Source organism: Pangasianodon hypophthalmus, chromosome 5 (genome assembly GCF_027358585.1).
Source record: "Pangasianodon hypophthalmus isolate fPanHyp1 chromosome 5, fPanHyp1.pri, whole genome shotgun sequence".
In the NCBI taxonomy this organism is placed as follows: Eukaryota; Metazoa; Chordata; class Actinopteri; order Siluriformes; family Pangasiidae; genus Pangasianodon; species Pangasianodon hypophthalmus.
In genome coordinates, this window is record NC_069714.1 from 26,892,053 (window position 1) to 26,906,410 (window position 14,358).

Genomic DNA, 14,358 nt, shown 5'->3' on the forward strand with positions numbered 1-14,358 from the left:
ACAAGGGGGCAGGATTTGGTCTTTTCTTTCATACTTAGAATGTGCAGCTATATTTTAGGTTTATCCATGTGACCAGTGAGTGCTGATGAGATATTGTTCTTGGAATAAAACTAGCACATGTCTTAACTACAATATATAAACCCTATATGGCCAAAAGTTTGTAGACACCTGACCGTTACACCTATGTGTGCTTGTTGAACATCCCATTCCAGATTTAGTCCCCTTAGATTTAGCTGTTATAATAAGCTCCACTCTTCTGGGAAGGTTTTCCAGTTTGGAGTGTGGCTGTGGGGATTTGTGTTCATTCAGCCACAAGAGCATTACTGAGGTCAGGCAGTGGTCTGGGGTGCAGTCAGTGTTCCAGTTCATCCCAAAGGTGTTCAGTGGGGTTGAGGTCAGGGCTCTGTGCAGGACACTCGAGTTCTTCCACTCCAACCTTCACACACCATGTCTTCATGGAGCTCGCTTTTTCGCACAGGGGCACTGGAACAGATTTGGGCCTCTTAGTTCCAATGAAGGGAAACTGTAAAGCTACAGAATACAAAGACATTCTATACAATTGTGTGGCAACAGTTTGGTGAGGGGTGCACATACTTTTGGCCACATGGTGTATGCTTAAAGCAGAAAGGAATTTTCAGTGAGTGCGAACTAACATTTTATTTTACAGGAGCGAGCAGTTTTTTGGCAGCCCCAGCGACATGGCTTCCTCAGCTGAGAATATCCGCGACAAGATGAAGCTCGTGGAGGACAAGAGGCTGCAGGAAGAATCGGCGAGACATCTCGAGGAGGAAACTGCTCCGGAGGAAGGGCCTGAGGAGAGTTAATGTATTCTCTAATCACCTCGCAGGCCACTTTGTCCTAATATGCCTTTCCAAGCCATGTTAACCTCCCAGGATCAGTTAAAGGTAGTACACATGTAGACTCCTGTCGCATTGCTTACATCTCTCTCTCTATATAGCAGAATGCTAAAAAAAACAAAAAAACAAAACAAAAAACAAAGCTTTATCTGATGCCTCACCTCTGGAGGGGCGACCTGAGCTTTTATTGGTGCTACTAAAGTCTATAGAATGTACAGAAACTACCATCTCTCTGCTCCGTGTGTGTACATGGTGCTGTAGATGTTTAAGAAGTAAACAATGTATTTTTTATTTTTTTTTTGTTGCTTTCCATATCCAAAATATCATTGTTTTATTTTACTTTCTGTTCCCACATGATAAAGGTCTTTGATTCAGGCATATTCTGCCTAAGGTACAGTTTCATTATCTGATAGCTGTGTGCGGGGGGAGAGAAAGAAGATCGGCGTGTGTTTGTCCGATGTACAGTCATGGGAGAAAACAACATGCCTTTAATCATGGACATGATGGTGATTGTACAGCATTTTGCTTTCTCTATGAAAAGGAACACAAAAAACAGGGCTTTGTCAAGATATGTAAAGAAAAAAAAAAATGCGGGTTGGAAAAACGGTTCCATGAATAAAATGTGAAACCAAAATAATGTTTCATCTCATAATTGTCTAATGTGTATGCTGCTTGCGTATCGAGGCTTATCATAAAATTAAGTCCATATTTATTGTTTTTTAAACGTGCCATTTAAAACTGTATAATGCTTTCGCCAGTTTTTTAAAAGTTTTTTAATTATGACTAGGAATTTTATGAAAATCTGGGTCATATGGAAATAAATGAAGCAAAAAATTACTGAGATTTGGGAGTGTTTTGTTTATGAAGTTGGGATTCTGAGGCTTTTTCCCGTCTTTTTTTTTTTTTCCTTGCATTTTGCCATCTTGCTATCTTTCGGTGGCTGTACAGAAAGTTTCTAAGCGCCAAAAATAAACGTCTTATTCTCCAAGCATTAGTTTTTGACTGTGGTAAATATTAGCATACCCTACTTTTACAGCATGTTAATTTCAATGAGTTCTTATCCTGTTACTCATACTGTTTAATAATGATGGTTTATAAGACACCTGTAAGCTTTTACTTCTCAATTGACTAATCAGGTATTTAAAGATATCCTTTATTACTACTTTTAATGTGAACTTCAGCATCTTAAATTGGCCTGCTGATCACTTTAAATTAGCATCTCATCATCCCATAATGCTGATTAAACTATGATTATAAATTTTACAGAGATGTCTGATCCATCTCTGCAGTACTTTTCCAGATAAAGACATCCTTCTTTTTTGAGAAACAACATATCTCTTCATTGTTAAGTTCTACTGTATTTCTTATTTCATAGCAAAGCATCTAATTTTATGTCTTGCCCCATTTTCTCCCAGTTTTCTGACTAGTTTTTGGAGCGTGGCTGTAGGGACTTGTGTTCATTCTGACACAAGAGCATTAGTGAGGTCAGGCACTGATGTTGGGTGAGGAGGCCTGGGGTTCAGTTGGTGCTTCAGTTCATCCTGAAGGTGTTCAGTGGGGTTCTTCCACGTCAACTTTGGCAAACCATGTCTTCATAGAGCTCGCTTTGTGCACAGGGGCATTGTCATGCTGGAGCAGGTTTGGGCCTCTTAGTTCCAGTGAAGGGAAATTGTAATACTACAGCATATAAAGACATTATATACAATTGTGTGCTTCCAGCTTTGTGGCAACAGTTTGGGGAAGAACCACATATGGTTGTGAAGGTCAGGGGTCCACAGAGCTTTGGCCATATAGTGTAGTTCATTCCTATATCCCAACAGCTGCAAACCGGTGAGGGGGAAGACTAGATCGTCCTTCCTCAAGCCATCCAAATGCACATTTTCAAACTGCTGCTCATGCTGCATCACAGAGCAGTGTAACACACTCAGAGCTCAACAGACTCCCACAACTGGCTAGTGTCACTCTGATTGACAGGACAGAGAGAGTAATGACTTCCCTCCCATCCAGAAAGCACGAACAGTTTGTTCTGTTGTCCATGGATGACTGTGGGACTTGAACTCGCAAACTCTCAAGGTTACAGCAAACACTTTTCTGTTGCACCAGTCAGGAGCCGTACTGTGTTTGATCTGTGATGTATTGTGTTTGTGTTTGTTTTTGTTTTGTAGTTATAAGTACAAAGGGCAGCATAATGGTGCAGCAGGGTAGTCTGTTTAGTGCTCAGAGTGTTTGTATCGGTTTTGTTATTCAGATTTAAAGCAGAAGAGGGTGGATGTTTATACAGAATTAAAAAAAAAAATTTTAGTGCAATTTTTCATTCGAGGTGGCAATTTTGCTGAAACCTACCAGTCTTGCCTGCAGGCTTCAGTAATCTATCCTTTACAGAAGCTCCACATTACAGTGAAAAACTTTCTTCAGTGCTTGCATAACAAATAAACTATACTCCATCTACTCTTCTCATTTGTTTACGAATTTGTTTAGGACGCATCATATATTCAGTCTGAATAATGTATTTATATTCGGTTGCATCCCTAAGGTAGTGTTAGTTCCACCCAGCATCACAGGTCTGCAATTTGGTCCTGTGCTCCGATTACAGTCTGTGCATAGACACTTTGCATGTTCTCCCTGTTTCTCCTCTGTTTTCCTCCCACCTCCCAAAAGCTACTCGTCAAGTTTGAATGATCAATTAAGTGAGTGTGTGCTGCTCTGCGATGGATTGAATTAACTAAAGTGTGAAAATGCAAAGTGGGGAAAAAGAAAACACATGGCCGCTTCCATGAAAGCATGTGTTTGTTTGCTGTACTTGGTTAAATCTATAACACTGACAATATTAATCACCATATTAATCAATAGCAACTTTTTTTGAGTTGCTGTTGGGACTGCACTACTATAGTGAACTTGAAACATTTATGAAATTGCAGTACAGCAACCACAGCAGACAACAGCAAGTCGCTTAGCAACAAGCTAAGCAACTAATGTTTGTTATAGCGCTAATGATGCTTACTTTCTCAAAACAGTGATTAAAATGGTCAGTGTTATAGATTTAACCAAGTACTGTCTCTGTATATTACTCTTTCTGCATATAACTGCTCTAAATCCAATACTTATTTAAAAGTAGAGAAGGGGAACTTTACACTGTGGCCATGATGATTTGACGTCTCTCTGTAAACAGGGAAGGACCTGGTAGTTCAGAAATCTACCTCAAGGTGAGGAGTTGAAATTTCATGTGGCGGAGCATTTCGGTGGTTTTTCGCGTTGTAGGCAAGGAATTACAAGTAAGTTCACTTCGAACACAGTATAAGGCAGGGATTCCCAACCTTTTGCTCAGATGACCCCAAATGGGCATTATGAATTTTCTGTGACCCCAAACCTTGACCACCCTACACCTTTTTTTTTTTTTTTTTTTTTTTTTTTTTTTTTTTTTTTTTTAAATTCTAGATTTATAATATAGGACCTCTGTGCTACAGTGTGTTGATCTGTGTATTGAGTGCATCAGGTAAAACAGTGTTAGTAGCATTTTTAACACCTCATTGTCACCAACCAACCAACATCTCCAGCCGACAAAGGGTTCTGTAGTCAGAAACTGATACTTTCAAAGGGTAGAGGCTTATTAACACACACTGAACATAAAAAAAATATAAACTCTCTAATTATATACCCACAAATTAATCAAAAGTGCTGTATATGCCATGACTCTGTATGAGCGTGAAAGCTAACTGGCTCATAAAAAGAACTCCAGTTCTGGACTCCAGCACAGGTTGGCGATTTTTGTTTTCCTGCTCTAAGCCACATTACTATCATGAGTTTAGGTGTACAAGAGCAGGAAACTCGCCAAACTGCGCTATTCTAAAGTACCACAGATGGTCAAAGTTGATCTAGACGAATGCTTTGTTTGCCTCAGTGAATGGAGCTGTTGAATAACACACACTTCTCTGACATCTACTGGCTGCTCACTGGATAACTGAATGAAAACAGTTTACTTTAGTTGTTGGTGTTAGCACCTTTATTGACGAGTTGAAATCATCGTCCTGGAGAGGAGTGACATAACCAAACATCTTCACGTGGCCTTAAACCAAACATCTTCACGTGGCCTTGCTGGAAAAGTTTCATTAAGTCATGTCATTTACACTTCACATAAATTCAGGCTTAAAGAAATGCGATAGTGGGTGAAGAATTGCGCAGTATTTTTACCACTCGCATTTTGGGAGAAGATTAGTCATGTTGAGTGGAACATGAGTGATGGCTGTATCGGTGCCTGGAACTTGTGTTAGGAGCTGTATGTAAGACTATTAATAACCTCCTGTCATTTAGCCTTGGACACTCCAGGCCTTTTTAGAAAATTTTTTATCAGGAGGCCCTGACAGATGGCCAGGCTATCTGTGGCCGTTGTTCTGAAGTCCTCAAGCCCTGACACTTTCTCAGCTGTCTCCTTAACCCCTCAGCTGCCGTCGCTGTTGGTCTTCATGAACAAGTCGCTGGTTCCCTGCTGGCTTTTACACTGCTTCTTATACCAGCACATATTTTAGACATAGAGGGAAGTTCCATGGAAAACTTTATCAGTGGGATGTTAGTTTTTTTTTATTTTCATTTCTCCCTGTCAGTCGTCAGTGTTTCCTTCCCAGAGACCCGCAGCGGTTAATCTCCTAAAACTCTTTAAACAGGTTTTTAGTGCTTTTGACTGTTTAGTTCAGGTATGTTAGGAGTTGGGATAGAAGTAAAATCTGGACCATCAGGTGGGAAACACTTATAGTAGATATTTATAAAAGGGAGAAATTATGTTCCCTCAAAAAGTTGATCATTTTTAAGGTAATATGTTAATTGTTGTAATACATGGGAGTTAGAGGCAACTCAGTTAGCTACCTTTGTATTTAGGATTCCATCAATCTTTTAAACTGTTCACAATCTACATCCTGATGTGACTCTGTTTGCCTCCACTTGCCTAATTTGGTCAAAGCTTCCTGTCCTTGTTTGCTCACTTTATGTCCTTTGGTTCCTTACAGCTTTTGCTTGTTTCTCCTGATTAATAAGGCTATTTATAAAGTCTGTTCTTCCTTGTTTACTTGCAAAGTCTTGCCTGTATAAAGCTGCAAAAAAAAAGGAAAAGTACACTGAGGGCTAATATTAATAACTGGATTATCCCTAATGAGCATGCTTTCAGTACACACTTGCTTCCTGCATCTCATTTTTTAAAATGTGTTAATCCTGAAAAGCTCTTAGTTCACAGTCAAACAAGGTCATTGTAGGTAAATTTGTACTCATGAGTTCAAAAACACAAGCTGAGATCAGAAGAACATGACTATAAATAAGTAATTAGTGTTCAGCATTTGAAAATAAGTGAAGCCTCATGAATGAAATCACACCTTATTCTCTATATATCTATATATTCTCTCTATATATAATGTACTATTTTAAAAGATTTACGTGTGTGTGTGTGTGTGTATATATATATATATATGTGTATATATATATATATATATATATATATATATATATATATATATATATATATATATATATATATATATATAAAATATGTTTAAAGATTTAGTGTACTTTAGTGTAGAGTATCAATTATGCGTATGATGTTCTGTAGGTTGGTGTCCAAACAATGTATTCTAGCTATCTCATAATACCCATAGTACACTTTTCTGGAGTAAGGCACAATTTTGGACACAGGACTATAAAACTAAGACTATAAAGTAGGAAACTGGGGAATTTAGGAATTAGGACTGCAATAACGAAGCATGTAAGACTTTGAAACCACAGAGACAGACACAGGGATTATAATTATAAGACTAATAGCAGTAATCAGGTGATAACTACGAACAGGATGTGGCAGTGAGGGACTATAGCGCACATTTATTCGCTTGAGTGTTCATCCAAATTGTATTTTCTCCAAGAGAGTTGTCTTTGTCTGTACATTATACTATTCCAGGCCAAAGAATAAAACACTTCGGGCATTGAAGATGGCGTGGTGATGCAGCCTGACACGAAGCTGAGTTACTGCTACCACCACACAGTTGATTATTTCCCAATAACAGCACATTGCACAAAGTTTTTTTTCCCACTCTTTTACCACCCCAGTTTGCTAATGCTAACAGTTTTATTTTTCATTAAATGACACATTGTACTTTGTATCCATTTATTGTTATATTTAATGTTATACAGTGAACGCAAAACAAGTCAGTTCCTGTCATTGATTGCGTTATAGCAACTATAAACTGTTGTTTCCTCACTGGCCTTTTTTTCTCTGTCTTGAAGTTAGTAAGACAATAAAAATGCACCTTGTCATGTTACCATGAAACGGAAAGTGAGAAATCCTGTCCTGAAGACTTTGACACTGGAGACTCCTTCCGTAAATGTTAAATAAACGGCTTAGAGAAGGTCTACCATGTTCTTTAATCCAGTTATATGGAGACACTAATGCTGAGGAGTACTAAACACAGCCTTGCATGGTTAGGTTCGTTCAATTCAAAAACTATCATACCTATATGAGTGCATATTCAGAAATTACTGTAAATTATTCAGTAACTACAGTGAAACTAGTAGGAAAAGTGTTTAAGAGGATAAAAGTGTGCTCTATTGTCTAATCTTGTAGTCCAGTACATCAGCACATCCTTTCAAGCAGTAGGTCATAGCAGGGAGAATTGAGATACAGCTAAAGTCTTTCATGAGCTAAAGACTGGTACATCTTCACTTTCACACAGTTTTGAACAGATAAGCCTGTATCTCTCTCTCTTCTGTTTTTGTTCTCACTTTATTTTTCCTATCAGCTCATCGCATCATTTCCTCCACTGGGCACTGGTGATAAGAATCCCCAGAGAATCACAGCATCCTGAAATGGAGCCCAACGCATGACTCAGCCTACGTTTGGTAATATAACTGAGTACAAACATTTAACTCGCATTTGATTTTGCTTTTCACGTGCACTCTGATTTATCTGTCGTCCCAGGGATCAAAAGCAAACCCGCCAGCTTTTTTCCTGGTCTAATCAGAGCATCAGGGAGCATCAGTCTGCGTCAGCGAATCAGAGGAAGCTAGAGGTTCAGCTGTGTTTCCCTGAGCTGCTCAGAATCAGCAATTCTCACTGGTCTTATTTTCCTCCCATTGTGCTGAGGTTAGGAGATTAGAGTGGAGGTTTACTGGGATACAGGCATTCGTATGTCAGACTGAGCCACAAGAGGCATTTATAAACCACACTGATATCTTTATTGGATTTTTTGGAATGTTACAGTTAAGTAGAATAAAGAAGGAGAAAGACAACATTGGTATTTAGAGTAAACCATTTACAAGACACCATTGGTAATTAATTAGAGTAACATTTACAAAAAAACATAAGTAATAGACATTAACGCAAATGGTTTCGCATCATTATCATCATGAGTTGTTACTACTGTCCTTTAAGGATTAAGATTTTCTGTGTGAAATGCATAGCCTACACTTGATAAAAGTCTAATAATCTAGTCATGATGGAATAGTAATAAGCTGGCAGCAAGACCGAAAATACAATTTGTTGAGAGAGAGGAAATTCTAATAATATACTGATGCACAGTAAAACATTATAGGGGTAATTAAATTAAAAACACTTTGGAGTGTACTATTATATTAAAACAATCAATGACAGGATGGTGTGAAGCTCCGTCAGTTACTGTCACCACTCCAAAAGTCTTTATTTTACTATAACAGCATGCCACAAAGTGTTTCATTTCATCTCATACTGCAGAGTTTTTTTTTTTTTTTTTTTTTTTTGAATTACTTTAAAGTGACACATACTTATCTGTTAATAGTTAGTTTTAATAGTATGGAACATCTGCAAAACAAGTTGGTTCCTGTTATCACTTATGTTATAGCATCTATAAACAGTTGTTCCCTCATGTTACCAAGAAACCGCAAAGCTCTCTGTCCTGAAGATCTTCACTTGTCTGATATCCTGAAGTCACAGACTATTACAAAATGCTGATACTGGAGACTCCTTGACATCTGGAAACATCTCCTTACCGAAAACTTCACCAAATCAACAATTATACACATTTCTAATCTGTTTATGTGGAGCATCCTGGCGTATTAGTTGCTGTGTTGTTGTTACTGTAGAAATGATAACAGATAAGACCAAGAGTTTTAATATAAACCTTTAATATAGAAAATTAATCAAGGCCTTCTGACCAATAAGAATCCAGAATTAAGCAGTGCCGTGGTATAAAAGCAACTATCAATAAATTAATCTACGTAGTCAGAAACGTGGCTAGTTTCCAAACAAGTGGTGTTTATATACACAGGAATTATTAAACAGACTATCAGTTGGCCAGAGGTCAATTATTATGTCCTGTAAAAGTTCTTCAGTGAAGCCACTTGGCATTTGAAGTAGACATAAAGGGACATATGATCTCTTCAACAGTGCGTTAAGCCCCAAGCAAAGAGGGATAAAAGAAGAATCCTGGCAGCAAACCAGACTCAAAAAGACGACTTCTTTTTTTGGTGTATAAAATCCTTTATCTTGATAATAATTACCTTTTCTATTATTTTAACCCAATTTAAAGCCACTAAAACCCACAGCTATTGTCTTATTCAAATGTCTCAGAGGGGAAAACATAAACAAAATGTCAGTAGACAGAGTGCAACAGGCAGACAGAGAGGGAGGGAACATGGAGGGGCCCAAAGTCACCAAACTTAGGGGTGTGTCAAATTGCTTTCAGTGCAGCGTGATAAAAGCCGGTGGATATTTCTATTTTTACCTCGCTGTGCCTTGGCCCCTTCAGCTTGCTCTGCTGGACTAAAAGCAGCTCCATAACTGCATGCTTGATGAGAGTGGGGCAGAACTCGTGGGACATGTGGACACTGTTACTTTAATAGAGCCTTTCCTCCTCCCTGTGTTTGGGTTTGGACATCTGTGGAATATTGTAGAGACAAACCGAGACAGAGAAGAGAGAGAGTTGTGGATTACGGCGAATCAACCCTCCTGGTTGCTGTTCCTGTGGACTTGGAAGGAGGAAAATGTCCAGCGAAGGTGACCCAGGAGGACAACCGTCCACCACAGCGCTGAGTACAGTGGCAGTGCAGGCAGGAGACACGCAGATTATCGTAGCTGTACTAAAGGTACCAAAGTTTGGATGCTAAATGTTTGAAATCTAAAGCCTACCCTTGATTACAGATTATGATGAATTTTAATAGATAACAAAACATAATGTTATAGGTAATTTGTTTCTAAGTGTTGTGACATATCACTGTCAGTCTTTAATGCTTCTACCTAAGAGATACTATGAATTTTAAAAAAAAAAAAAAAAATAGGTAATATAATGTAGTATATAATGTAATGGAGTCTTTTTATGCCAGTCTCCCAAATTACAATGCTTGCATGTTGTGAAAAAAAAAATATATATAATGACTTACGAAGTGTCAGAACACTATTCATTCATTAATGCTGTCTTAATTAAACCTTTTGAAAGTGTAGCTTGAATGTAATGATAGTCTTACATGTAGGATTTAGGGTCTTTAATAGAAGGTGTTAGTGGCTGCACTATAAAAATACACAGTAATCTATACCAAATAGTCTTATAATACATTGGTAATACTTTTAGAATTACACATCATCATAATGTGACACATCCTTATCAGCACAAGTTGTAACTGCTGCCACCTAAGAATTAAACACGATGTTTGAAAAGCATAGCCTTTCTAACACTAGACTTACAGTGTTGCATATAGTGAAATGCATAGCCTCACTAACACTTAGTAATGATAGTAAAATAATTGAGTAATGATAGTGTTGTGACATACAAGCTTTGAGGTTGGGGAAGTCTTTTACACCCGTCACTTACATCTTAATGCTTTCAAAAAGTCCTGTAATAAATTGGTTATATTAACATAGAAGGTGTCACAATAATGCATCAATACTCTGGCCTGAGAGCTTAAGGTTTTTAAAATGTACCCTGAAATTGATGAAAATCTCACCTCACCTGTAGAGTCTTGCATAGCATAGCATAACTTCTACATCTTTGTTGCATCACATAATTTAGCTCTTGTAATAATTACCAATAGCTAATTGGTAAATTAGTTCAACACAATAGTAAAATAGTTCCATAGAGTGATAAAATAGTTATACAGAGTGATGAAATATATCTATAGATTGGTATAATAGCTCTAGAGAATTATAGAATAGTTCTGTAGAGTGATGATATTTCTATAGATTGGTAAAATAGTGTATCAAGAGTCTGTACACAATTGTGAAGGAACTTCTATCTGTATCTATCTATCTATCTATCTATCTATCTATCTATCTATCTATTTTTGTAACAGCAGCTCAATAGTTCCTGCTGCAAGGAAAATCACAGGTTTATATTATTCTGCTCATTCCAATACATCATTGTTTTTATAGTAGCAACTTACATGGGGGAACACAGTGTCTGGTGGACACTCAATGTAAATGGATTAAAAAAACATAATCATTGATATGGTGAAGTTTTCTGTGGAGAGATTTATTTAACGTTTTTGAAAGGAGTCTCCAGTTTCAGAGCTTTGTAGATTTCAGAAGTAAAGCTGTAACTTTTCTGATACGGGAAAGTCATCAGGAATGACCATTTATATCTGTTAGAAGTTAAGTGATGTAAATTGTTTCATGGATGTTTCTATAACATTTAACATAACTATAAATGGATAAAAATGATGACCTGACTTTCTTTAATAAAGCAAAAAAAAAGAAAGAATGTTCTTAGCATTGGCAAATTGCTAATAACTGGAATAAAACACAGGGGCATGCTGTTGTTGGAAAATGCAGTAGTGTTGCACCACCCTGTCACTGATTATTTTCCTATAACAGCATGCCGTGTTGTGTTTTGTTCCTTACTTCAGGGCCACTGTTGTACTTTTAAGGGTTTAGGCTGCGTTTACGCGTACCTGTACAGTACCCTTTTCCATGATAATACTGTCCTCTGAAGTCATTACTGCAGTGACCTACTTCTTTTTCACTCGTACTTATATTCATGTTGGAAGTGAATTATTTGACTCTGCAGTACATCCGGTATCTTTTGTCTTTCCATATGGATTTTCATCACTATTCTGAAGTGACCTTGGTACTCCGGAGCTCTGATATGAGCGAGTGTGAAAAGCCGTTCAGATCCATCAGCATGTGGGAGGTGATGGCTTCTCTGTTACAGCCATCAGCATCGACCATCAGCATCGACCATCAGCAAAGACAAATTTCTCTCACATGAGTTCTGCATATCCAGCAGTGACCAAGGCTCAGTGTCCTCTATTACAACCTGTCTTTAATTCTCCTGTAGGAAAAGCTCCATAATCATAGAGCCTGAACATGTCCTGATGTCTGACACACTGACTTAATGTTGGTGTTTAACAGCTCCTGTGGGAAGCATGAAGTACTCCGCTTGTACACTGTGACAAATCCCGTCCCTTACACAAGCTCTGAATTATTGATCAGGGCTCTAGCTGTTCTCTTCTGTGCTTTGGGTGCTGTTTGTTGCTGTCAGGTGGGTTGTTGATGGAGAAAAGAGACGCATACAAGCACACACACACAGACAAAGCTATTTTCCAGAGAACTGGCTGCAGTTAAAGGTATGCGCTTAGCGAAGAGTCACACATGCCAGCATAATGATCACTGCCAACACTCTTAAAATATACAGTGCAGACAATTAAATAGCCATCTGTCCGTATATCTGAAGCTGCCTTTCCCACATTTGTGTCACAATTTAGACAAACCACAGCAGCTGTGAAAGGTCGCCAATGTGCTCAAAATGGCCCTGAGATTTGGGTAATAGGATGTTTAACAAGCCAAGGTTGAGATAAAAGCCCGCTAGCGCGCTATTGTTCATTGTGTCTTAAGAGGGATGTCTACAACCTACGAGTAAACGCCACAGAATTTTTCATGCCTTTTTCTTTAAGATTCATGAAAACATGGCCATTTTCTGCAGAGAACATCATCCTTGTTTTTGTGTTTTTAACATCTTACATAATTTGCTATGACCTGTATTCTCTTATGCACTTGTAAATTACATTCACAAACTTGTTCTGCTTACTCAAATTATTCGATTTTCATTTTATTTTACTTCATTTTATTTTTTAATACAACTGAGTTGCATTACTTGCTTACTTGTTACAGGCTAATCTAGCAAGCAAATGTTGCTAGCTGAAAAGAATTTGGCTAGCTAGCTAACTTAACTGATGTTTCTTCTAGTAATGCTACACTATGCATACACAAGCTAGCATTTGTAAACTTTAAAGTAAAGATCTCATCTGTGATGAACAAATGTAATGTTGTCAGCAGGTCAAAAGTACAAAAAATACTTATGTTTCCACTTTATCCAGTAAATATAAGATTCTTGTTCTTGGTTGCTGTGTGCATGAGTTAAGATCATTCAAGTTTCTTTGGATGGTTAATGTTTCTAGCTTCCTGAATTGGTTCTGCTTGGTACCTTTCTAAAAGGCAAAATCTTTGCAGCAGAGTTTTAATTAGAACTGCTGGATGGAACGGTTTAGCTTTATAATAAGTGTATCTCAAGCTAGTGCTGGTCCATATGATGATATAATAATGATATCATGATAAATTATGTCACAATACACTTAGATATTGCAGGTTTTGTAATATATTTTTATTTTTTTAAAAATAAATACAAATGCTCATTGCAAAATCTGTGCTGTTTTTTTTTTGTACAGTATTTTATTGTTAAATAATTTCTTTTTATAATAATTTTATTTTTTGCTGGCAGTTTCTTAGCAAAGAAGTTTCTTAGCTTCTTAGCTTTGTATCTTCATTACATGTCTTGTATTGTAGAAAATGTCTTTGACACTCATGATATATTTTTTCCCACCTAGATATGTAAATTGAGACTCAAAATGGACTAAACCAATAAAGCACTAAAAGTCCACAACTGTAACTGTGAACGTTATACTGTTCTTTAAATATGTTACACATACACCCAATGCACCACCTATAAAATTACATACGAAATAAAACTTTCACACAAATATGTACACTAGAAATGTCTAAACTGGAGGCACACCTCAGCCTTGTCTTTAGCTTGGCATTTTGTTGACACCCATAATTGTAGCCTTTTATAGCTGTCTTAAGCTCCCTGATATGTACTTATAGTTTGAACAAAAACTGTCAGAAATCATATTAAATGCAAAAAGCCTAGATCCCCCATTTTTTATATATATATAAAATTATATATATATATATATATATATATATATATATATATATATATATATATATATATATATATATATATATATATAATTTGTGTTTACAGTTCATGGCATTCATAGGAAGTGCACGAGCAGGTGTAGTGTTTCACCTCTATGTAAACATGGCCTTGGTTTGTCGTCACTGTGTCTGTTCATGTGTATGTGTGTGTTATTACAGTGTGGAGAGCTGGTCCAGCTGCAGCTGACTGAAGCCCATCCGGACCTCCTGGAGATTGGAAACAATCAGGACGAAACCAAGAAACTTCTGGAAGAGCACGATCAGCTTCTGGTCAAACTGAAGGTGCAG

General features: G+C 37.4%; 2 protein-coding genes across 13 annotated transcripts in view; both read left to right on the forward strand.

Moving 5' to 3' along the window:
• The window catches only part of sestd1 (SEC14 and spectrin domains 1), a 54,860-nt gene extending 53,166 nt beyond the window's left edge, over window positions 1-1,694 (forward strand). The window contains exon 19 of the mRNA XM_034304696.2: window positions 668-1,694. Within this exon, the coding sequence (XP_034160587.1) occupies window positions 668-824 (157 nt within the window). The 3' untranslated portion in view covers window positions 825-1,694. The remainder of the gene's footprint in view (window positions 1-667) is intronic.
• Window positions 1,695-9,571: 7,877 nt separating this feature from the next.
• The window catches only part of ccdc141 (coiled-coil domain containing 141), a 51,537-nt gene continuing 46,750 nt past the window's right edge, over window positions 9,572-14,358 (forward strand). For 5 of the 12 annotated variants that reach the window (XM_053234075.1, XM_053234082.1, XM_053234073.1 and 2 more), the window contains exons 1-3: window positions 9,572-9,947; window positions 11,913-12,334; window positions 14,230-14,352. In XM_053234075.1, the coding sequence (XP_053090050.1) occupies window positions 12,188-12,334; window positions 14,230-14,352 (270 nt within the window). In that variant the 5' untranslated portion in view covers window positions 9,572-9,947; window positions 11,913-12,187. Of the gene's footprint in view, window positions 9,948-11,912; window positions 12,335-14,229; window positions 14,353-14,358 lie in introns of those variants that run through there. The other 7 variants (XM_053234076.1, XM_026912576.3, XM_053234080.1 and 4 more) reach the window with 3 other exon arrangements.